This window comes from Electrona antarctica (genome assembly GCF_951216825.1).
Source record: "Electrona antarctica genome assembly, chromosome: 16".
Classification (NCBI taxonomy): domain Eukaryota; kingdom Metazoa; phylum Chordata; class Actinopteri; order Myctophiformes; family Myctophidae; genus Electrona; species Electrona antarctica.
The window spans coordinates 22,199,886-22,210,157 of NC_136797.1; the positions used below are offsets into that span (position 1 = coordinate 22,199,886).

Here is a 10,272-nt window from a genome sequence, read left to right on the forward strand (position 1 = left end):
GCTCTCCTCCCTGGCCTCTGTCTGTGTGTTAGGCTGCACAACAGTGACACTTGATGGTGGTGACAATAATTATGCTATTTCCGTGCTCGGATACAGGGACACAGGGACACACACAAGTCACACATAGCTGTCTATAGTGGTTGCACCACTCAAAAAACAGGAAAAGAACACTTATGCCAATATCAAACTTATGCCAATTACAATATGTAAAATCACAATATCCAGTCTAATTATATGAATATAATACTGATACCCTGCCCATGCACAGACAGGCCTAAAGCAAGTACAAAAATAATACAAAATAAAATAATAATAATAATAATAATAATAATAATAATAAATTATTATTATTATTATTATGATTATGACAATTAAAAAGGAAAAATAAAGAAATAAGACTTTCCCATTCAGACACAGAAGTACAGGCCTGTGTCTGCATTAAATTGTCTTAAGGAAAAAAGAAATCATGTCACTCACTGCCACACATTTTGTCTCAGTTAATTTTAAGCTCTGTATAGGAAATAAAAATGTTCTGTTGTAGTGTAGTTTGTTAAAGACGTTGGGAAGCTTAACGATGTTTAATTGACTACAGGCATAGAGTGAGAGACAACGCGACCGCCTCGTCAACTCCCCATGTTCAGCTGTGGATGTTTTTCTTTTCCTTTTTTTTTTGACGATCACAACTTAAGTTAGCGTCTTGTGTTGTTGTTGTTGTTGTTGGAAGCTGTTGCTGAATTAAGGACTTTTCAAATGGAATAATTTATTTGGAACAATAAAACAAGACAGGTAAGAGGAAAGTAGGAAAGGAAGTTTGCACCCGACGGACAAGCTTATTGTTCAACTGTGTAAAACATGCGTGGCTCACGCAGTTTATCAATTTGACCCAACATGATTACATGAAACCTGCATTTATAACCAGCGCTGCACATAATTATTTTGAAATGTCCTACACAGATAAAATGAATTACTCACCTACTGCTGCAGGTTCCATGTTTAAATAAAGTAATTCCAGTGTTGTTCAAGTGACAGATGCATGGTTTTCACATTGTAAATATGGTTGCGTTTAGCGACTAGCACTATGACAGGAGCACCGTAAACTTTGGGAAAGTGTCATAGTAGCTTGTTTACAACTGAAACAGACTTCCTGTGCTCTGACTTCCTCTTCAAAATAAGAGTCACGTGTAAAGATTAGTCAACACTAGTTTTATTTCTAAGTCTACTTACAGGACATAACATCATATTTGAGTTCCTTTTGAATACCTGTCAGATTCTCTACATATAACTGTCGCAGCTCTTGGTGCGCAAATGCGCCTTGCATCCTTTGATCTACCAGCGCACCAGTTGTGTGCAGGCCTGTTTATAACAGTGAATGGCCGGACAGGCCGGTTACTTAAGTTGTCCGAGTCAGCTTGTCTCAAGTCGAGTCGAGTCTGGAGTCATTGTCTTCCAAGTCAAGTCGAGTCTCAAGTTTTTACCCTTAAGTCCAAGTCGAGTTGCAAGTCGTCAAATCAATGACTCGAGTCGGACTCGAGTCGAGTCATCATGACTCGAGTCCAATACTCTGCTACTCATGCACATGTAGTGTTAACTACATGCACGTACAATCGTACACCGAGCGTTACCACACACTTTCACACGCGGTACCACTGCGGCAGTAGCGTTATGAATGCGGATGTCTTGCAATCTCAGATTTGACCACACCTAGGTACAAGCTTCCACGACGCATCGCAAGCTTTCAAGTCTTCTATTTTTGCCACGTGACACTGTCGCACAAACAAGTATTAATTGGCCTTCAAATTGCCGGCACTGTGGTATTCTACATCCTACTGTATAGGTAGGACACCACATTTATTTTCATCAATGTTTTGGGGTAACTGGTCAAAGAGTTGAAAACCTGAAATTCACATTAGCTGTTACAAGTCAAGTCAAAGTTGCAAGTCCACAGTGACTCACGGATGGACGCGTTGTGAGCTTGTAGATCTGCAGTGGAGACTGGAGCGGGGAGGAGAGAGGACAGCGCGATGCAATGTTTTTCATTTTTCATTCAATTCATACAACCCTAAAAGTTACAACCACCGTTCATTTGGTCTTTATAATGGTTATGATTAGCTCTGGTCCATAGCTTTAGAAGCTAGGAGGTTATAATTACATACTAGGCTTGCTAGCTAGCAGGCTATGAATCAGAACAGATGATCAACTGTCTTCACTCCATCGCGACTATTATAACTATGATCGCGCGGCATAGCTGTTTGTTTTTAATAATGCCGCACGCCTGCACTTTTGTTGGATAATCATGAAGAAAGATGAATAAGAAAAAGAAACATGAAATCACGGCAAGAGCTACTGTAGTGTGACTGTCACCAAACTGTGTATAATATTGGGCAGAACCGCAGAACTGAGGAGGAACTCCTGCTATACTTTACTGTACCGGACGACACGACGAGACGTCTCCAATCTAACTTGTTGAACAAAGTACAGTAATAAACGCACCAATAGTAAAAGTATTTACACACTGTAGTTGTACCCATTGAGCATATGAGCCAATGAGGCATATGCTTTTCCCAAAGAAAATCTGTCTTGAATGCTGCCAGTGTCGCCGCCGCCCACCGCACCTACATGAGTGACGGTGACGGAAAAACCCACGTACAGTGTAGGCTTGTAGGCTATGATATGAAAACAATCAGCCAGGAATGGATTAGTACTTAAGTTGGAGAACTACAAACAAAACAACAGAGCTCACAGCTGCATGTCTGCTGTAGAAAAGCAAAAACAAAAATAATAATAATAATAATATTAGCGAATACTAATACTAATATTTTTGATTTACAGTGTTGACTATCGTTTTGCTAGTCGATCGATTTTTTGGTTAATGCCCTAGTGTGTGTGTGTATGTATGTGTGTGTGTGTGTGTCCAGAGAATGAGATTATCTCGCAAATCGCTGGATAGACCTATCAGCGCCAAACTTTGTATGCACACTGCCAGTATTGTAGAATTGTAAATTCTATTTTCTATATTTTCCTGCACCTATTGCACATTAACTGAATTGCCCAGCACCTATTTATTTGCCAAAGATAATTACGCCTCAAAACCTTTATTTATTTTTGTCTCAGAGGAGGGATGTGGACAGTTCATCGATCATGACACTGGTAAGGTCCATTCAGATGGACAGCGATTAACGCGCCTAGCAATTCATATTCAATGAGAGGCCTGCATTTTTGTTGTACGCTCGCAGAAGTTGAGGGGCGACAACGCAAGCGTATTTAGATCCCGTGACATTTGTCACGCGTGTGCTCGTTCTGGGCACAATGCCTGCGACTGACTAGGCCTGGATTGTGTTGAGCTTTTTCGCTACGCTTGCGTTGTCGCGCCCCTCATGAGCAGATCTGGAGCAGACCTTGCAGTCGTTGATTCAGGCGACGACAGGACCACATGCTCCCCGTCTGAAAACACCTGTAGGCGGGTTTCTGACACTGTCCACAGCCCCCCCACTGAGACACAGACCAAATGCAGTAGACGGAGATGGTACCATATAATAATGGACATTAGTGATGACCAATTATATAAAGATATGTTGAAAATATAACAAAACAACCTTGGACTCTGGTGTGCTCATACGCTTTCCTCTGTCTCCAGTCATGTCTGTCCTCAGTATTGTTCACTTCCCATTGTTGTCGACGCTCTGTTGTTTTTGTCTCACTACTTGTATTTTATTTCCTTGTTTTATGGTGAATACTTGTGTGTATGAGTGTATATATTCTGTGAAAGTATGAAACAGCTGAGGTTGTGAAAAAAAAAAGAAGGAAAAAAAGCAGTTGTAAGAAAAATGTATGCTTTTAATTCTGTGAAGTTGCCTAAACTGAAATAAAAAGTAAAAAACAAACAAAAAACAACCTTGGACGGGCCTGGAGGTTGTTTCAGAAAGTGCTTCCAGATAAAGAGCGGCCAGCAGCTGACTGTCTTGGCTGTTTGTTCACCAGGGCCGACTCAGGATAGATGACCTGTGCATCATGCCATGAGTCTGACCGCCCCCATCGGAAGCATTCTGCTAATTAGTGGTAATGATGATGATGCCTAATAGCTTGTGTTGAGGTGATCTGGTGGACACGTGTGTGTCACTGTGGTCGCTGATGACCGTCTGACCTTCATCTGGATTCTGGACAGCTGCGCTGTCGTCAGTCGCATTGTCGGACTCTGACAATTTGAACATGCGTCCCAATTCTCGGCATTAGAGCCAAAATCTTTTGAACATTTCAAAGCGTGTGGCGCAACGCACCACGTTGTGAGCTTGTAGGCAGGTTGTTGTCGCTATTGTCATACGACAGAATACTAGGGCTTAAGTGGTGAACCATCTGACGCGGTCAGGTCTATAAAGAAATGTTTCATGTTTTGTCTAGCTGTCCATTCAGTTCCTTTTCAAAGATTCCACAGGATCTTTTGTGGGATCAGAAATGAAGAAAGCATCACACAGAGAGACAACAACACTGTCCCGTCCCATCCGCAAGCATGCAATCACATGGCCAGGTTGGAGGTTAGTGGCCAATCACATGGCCAGGTTGGAGGTTAGTGGCCAATCACATGGCCAGGTTGGAGGTTAGTGGCCAATCACATGGCCAGGTTGGAGGTTAGTAGCCAATCACATGGCCAGGTTGGAGGTTAGTAGCCAATCACATGGCCAGGTTGGAGGTTAGTGGCCAATCACATGGCCAGGTTGGAGGTTAGTAGCCAATCACATGGCCAGGTTGGAGGTTAGTGGCCAACAACAAAAGGGCGAACAAAGAAAGAACAAAGTAAAAACTAACAACCTCCCAACGATCACAAAGAACTAAAAAAAGGATGTAGTACATGTCAACTCTTGTGTATGCATACAAATCAAGTTTACATCAGGTAAACACATTAACAACAACTCTGGCTTTTCCTATGCAGGCAGACCGAGTTTTTTTTATTTTTTATAATAGGTGCGGGCACGCCTGGCTCCAGCCCTGAATCACTAGCCACGCCCATTCAGAAAATATGTTCTGGCGATTCAGGTCTGGAGTCTCTGCCTACGGCTGCGTCAGTGTCGTTCCAAAATCCGAACGCAGCAGCTGATTGGCCATCAGCCCCGTCACTCGACAGCGTCAGACAACAAACATGGCTGCCCCCCACTGCGGTGACTCACGACCATATCAATCTCATAGAGTAATAAAAGGATAGAGACCGAACCGGAGCGTTAGCCCCGCCCCCCCGCTATTAATTTCAGTGGAAGTTGCTCAGTGGCGTTTTGAATCACCCGGAAGACTGCCGGAAGTATAATTATAACTCAATGGCTAGAGCGAGCGGAAGTTTAGCCTAGCCTAGCCCCGGACCGCAAATTTGCCAGTAGGTAGTGGCAGCTTCAACGTTGGATAGCCTTACTGGGGGCTTGATCAATCTGGCTATTAAATCGACGTATGATAAATAAATAGTTTCTTTACAGACACGAGAGGTTTTATAAACATCATCCGACATATTTTACTGCTTTTGTTTACATGCTTGTTGCGAAGGCACTCAGGTGGATCTCCATATATGGGGATAAAAGGCCGTCACTTGGAGCTCCATATATGGGGATAACCTATAGTCCCATATGGATACGCTTTAAAGCCTGAAGAGCCAGGTATGCTTTCAATGGGGTGGCCCCAAGGGCCAGGTACGCTTTCAATGGGGCAAACTGTTCAAGCCTTCTTGATATGGTACATATTTCAATGGGAAATCTGGGGGTGGCTGTTGCGAAGGCTTTCACTTAGAGCTCCATATATGGGGATAACATATAGTCCCATATATGGAGACAACAGCGATATCCAGCGCTGACATCAGATTAATATCGAAACTCCAAAGATGGATATACGCAGTGGTGACATCATCGTGACACTAGACTTGCACAGCATAAAAGGAGGCTCCCATGGCTTCTAAAGGGGAGATATACCAAGCAACGCACGCGGTATCTCCAACCTGTCGACACATACGAACCAAGGTATCTGGCTTTACAACCCATATACCTTGAATAGCTTCTATTACCTTTGGCACGAGTCTTCTAGATGAGACAGAATAACTGGCTAATGGCTAAGCAACTCGTAGAGCATTGAAGTAGAGGTTTCCACATCCCGGTTAAGTTCGTATCGAACACCACTGTAGCGGGTCCTAACTAAATAACCAGCACTGGTTCGAGCTATTTTTCAATGCTAGTAGCGCTCGTTGCCCTGGCGTCACTTCCTCCTCGCTCTCCTTGTGCGTGTATTAGCTAGAGGAGAAATCTTCCTTATCACCATCATGGTTGAATTCAGCAACGAGACCGCACGCCGGCTGAAGCAGGTGTTCCAGTGGGGGCAGTTTGTCGTCCGATGGGGCTTCATCCCCACAGTGCTGTACCTGGGCTTCAAACGGGGGGCGGATCCAGGCATGCCTGAACCCACAGTCCTGAGTTTGGTCCAAGTCCTGGCATCCAATGTTTGACATCTCATCTCGAGAACATTTATTCCTCTTCATGAATGAGTAGGCTGTACTGTATATCTGTGGCCACGTGGTTTACATGGCTACCTACTACTGGACTGGACTGTAGATCGTCAATGGATGGGCCTCCAGTCTAGGATGGTAGGACGACCAATGGGACAAGAAACGTAAGTCCAGTTCCGTTCCGTTTTTGTCTAATTTATTTTCTTTTCTTCTAATATTCTGGACTGAATGGAATTTCCCATATTTTATTTATTTTATTTATTTTATTTATTTTATTTATTTTATTTATTTTATTTATTTTATTTATTTTATTTATTTTATAAAAAAAAGCCCTCAAAAAAAGGCATGCTCCATTTGGTACCCATATAGAGCGTCGCAGTCCCGCCCCCTACCAGGGGGGCCTCTTGAGCCCCATTGCCCCCAGCTGTCCACCTCTGAACAGCGCTCAGAGGGTCAATGGAGACCCAATTGGTCTCCGGTTCCAACTCCGATGTTGCGGATTTTCCCCCTGGACCCCCCTGGGGTTTAAGAGGTTAAATAAATACTTTTTGAAATGTCTATGGGAAAAATGCATTGGGAATTATTTCCTAGGCCTGACGTCGTCATGAAAGGGGGCGGGACTGCGCCGCTCTATATGGAGCTGACTGATTTGTTTGTGCCTGATGCCATGACAACACATCGGGGTTAGGAAACACACTCCATATTTGGGCGTAGCTGCTTAGGGAACTCCTTGTGGTTATGACTGAGCATGACGACGTGGTCAGTCTGTCATCCCATTAGGTCATGTTAATAAAATAAGGATTTTATCCCTTGGGTAGATAGCACATTTCACTTGTCCTGGTGAAGGACACTGGCAGCACTGGAGTATGTTACTTGTAGCCTACCCATTTATTTTGCTGTGAGAGGAAACCATATATGATATATGCTTGACTCAGTGGCGAATTGCTCATCAAGCATATATAGTCTGGGTAGCCAACAGTGACAATTAATGCAGGATAAAACATTCCCATAGGCATAATGTTTGGCAGCAATAACATGCCAGCCACCGGTGCCAGTACACAGAATGAGTTGGTTGAAAATCCACAGGAACCTCTCGAGAGGCTCGGGGTGCTGGACAACGAGGACATACATGCGATGATGCAGGGCTCCCGCATGACCAAGATACGCTGGAGGTGGCAGAAGAGCCGGACCCTGAAGCTGCTGGACGACGGGGTCACGGTGTGGTGTGAATCTACCAAGTACACCCGCAGGGCCAAAGAGCAGCAGACCTTCTCGGTGGCGGAGGTGGAGTGCGTGCGCGAGGGATGCCAGTCGGAGGCCCTGCGGAAGCTGATCGGATCGATACGGGAGAGCCAGTGCTTCACGGTGGTGTTCCGAGGCGCCCGGAAGAGCCTGGACCTGCGGTGCTCCGGCGAGGATGAAGCTCGTCGCTGGGTCAGAGGAATCCGTACCTTGAAGGAACGTGTGGCCAACATGAGCCATAGGGAGAAAATGGATCACTGGATCCGTGGCTACCTGAGGCGAGCGGATGAGGATCGGGACGGTAAGATGAGCTACGATGAGGTGAAACGACTGCTGCGAATGATCAACGTTGAACCGAACGAGCAGTATGCACGCCCATTATTCAACAAATGTGACCGCTCGCGTGACGGTCGGCTGCACCCCACGGAGATCGAGGAGTTCCGCGGGGAGCTTTTGAGGCGGCCAGAGCTTGACTCCGTGTTCTTGCAGTACTCCAGCAATGGCTGTGTCCTCTCCACTGCTGAGCTCCGTGACTTCCTTGCAGACCAAGGGGAGGACCCGTCATTGGACCACGCCTTAAGCCTCATACGCACCTATGAGCTCAATGACTGGGCTCAGAATAACCACTTCATGACCCAGAATGGTTTCACAATGTACATGCTGTCTCTGGAAAACGATGTGTACGACCTCAAACACTCCAGCGTTTACCAAGATATGACCCAACCCATGGCGCACTACTTCATCTCCTCCTCTCACAATACCTACCTTACCAAGGACCAAGTCATCAGTGCCAGCAGCACAGAGCCTTACATCAGGGCTCTGAATCAGGGGTGTCGCTGTGTGGAACTCGACTGCTGGGATGGGGATAAAGGAGAGCCCGTCATATACCATGGGTGCACTCTTACGTCCAAGGTGCCTTTCAAAGAGGTCATTGAAACCATTAACCATTATGCTTTTAAGGCCTCTCCATACCCTCTGATTCTGTCCTTGGAGAACCACTGTTCTGTAGAGCAGCAGGCTGTCATGGCCAAACACATGCGCACCATCCTGGGCAGCAAGTTGCTCATCGAGCCCCTCAGTGACCGGCCACTGACCAAATTGCCCTCTCCCGAGGAGTTGCGGGGCCGTATTCTGGTGAAAGGGAAGAAGGCAACGCCACACCTGGGCCAGCTAGGTAAAATGAATAGTACGTGTAGCTTTTCCTCCAGTTCTGATGACGAGTTATTAAGCAGCAATAAGGACGCACCCAAGACAGATGCTCCCACGGCGGTCTCCTCTAAGCTGAGTCCAGAGCTGTCAGCACTGGTGGTGTACTGCAGGAGTGTCCCCTTCCGTGGCTTTGATAACCTATCTGAAAAACCTGCACCAAGTGACATGTCCTCCTTCTCAGAAAACGATGCCCTGAAACACATCAAAGACTCAGGAAAGCTGTTTGTCAGACACAACAGCAGGCAACTGACGCGGATCTACCCCTCTGGACAGCGCCTTCAGTCCTCCAACTATGACCCCCAGGACATGTGGAATGGGGGCTGCCAGATGGTGGCCCTGAACTTTCAGACGCCCGGGAAGAAAATGGACCTCAACCAGGGCCGCTTCCTTCCAAACGGTCGCTGTGGATACATCCTCAAGCCAAGCTTCCTCCGCAGCCCCACTTCCAACTTTAACCCGGGGATCACAGGGGGAGGTCCTGGACACGTCCCCACTCAGCTGACTATACAGATATTATCTGCACAGCAGCTGCCAAAAATCAACTTGGACAAGACCAGTTCCATCGTGGACCCACAGGTGTGGGTGGAAATTCATGGAGTGGGAATTGATAATTCAAGAGACAAAACTCACCGCATTGACAACAATGGTTTTAATCCCCGGTGGCGGGACTGCACTCTAAGATTCCAGCTGCAAGTTCCTGAACTGGCCCTGGTGCGGTTTGTAGTCGAGGACCATGACCACAATGCCAAGAATGACTTTGTGGGCCAGTTCACCCTACCTCTCACAAGCCTACGGACAGGTTACCGTCATGTGCACTTACTGAAGGCAGACGGCTCCTCTCTGTCCCCTGCTACTCTCTTTATCCATGTGACGGTGTCTCAAAAAGGAGTTTGCATGAAAGATGTCAGAACGCAAAGCCATGGCAAGGGCCACGGGGAGGGAGAAGGTATGATTATGATATGACATCAAATGTCTGTCAAGTGTCTGTAGAACTTGTGTTTCTGACAGTGTTTCTGACAAGAAAGCACATTGAGAGGAAAATCACTTTGTGAAGCGGGGATCCTGCTGACTGTTTGCCTCCGACCAATTTAAAGCAATCCGATTTTCTGAACAATGCAATGCACCCGCTGGAAATATACTGTACGTACGTCCGAGATCAATGATGAACATTGGGCAATGGGCATCAAAGACATTACGCGCAAGCAGTGTTGGGACTAACATTAGCGTAACGCAACTATTACATTACTGCTGATCACAATTAATGACATACTATTAACATACTGGGTGTGCATGTGGCTACGATGTGCGGGAATCCGCTACTAAAGGGCCGCGTAGCGGCCAAGCCTCTAGTT

General features: G+C 46.0%; 1 protein-coding gene and 1 pseudogene across 2 annotated transcripts; both read left to right on the forward strand.

The window, feature by feature from the left end:
• Nucleotides 1–6,286: 6,286 nt before the first annotated feature.
• LOC306939349 (mitochondrial import receptor subunit TOM7 homolog) lies at nucleotides 6,287–6,469 on the forward strand (the record flags this gene model as incomplete). The annotated part of the gene is made up of 1 exon (XM_079523937.1): nucleotides 6,287–6,469. The coding sequence occupies one exon, from the start codon at nucleotides 6,287–6,289 to the stop codon at nucleotides 6,467–6,469; it is 183 nt and encodes a 60-aa protein (XP_079380063.1).
• A 1,017-nt stretch (nucleotides 6,470–7,486) lies between these two features.
• LOC306939350 (1-phosphatidylinositol 4,5-bisphosphate phosphodiesterase delta-3-A-like) lies at nucleotides 7,487–9,872 on the forward strand (annotated as a pseudogene). Its single transcript has one exon. The product of its transcript is annotated as a 1-phosphatidylinositol 4,5-bisphosphate phosphodiesterase delta-3-A-like (transcript).
• The last annotated feature ends 400 nt before the right edge of the window (nucleotides 9,873–10,272 follow it).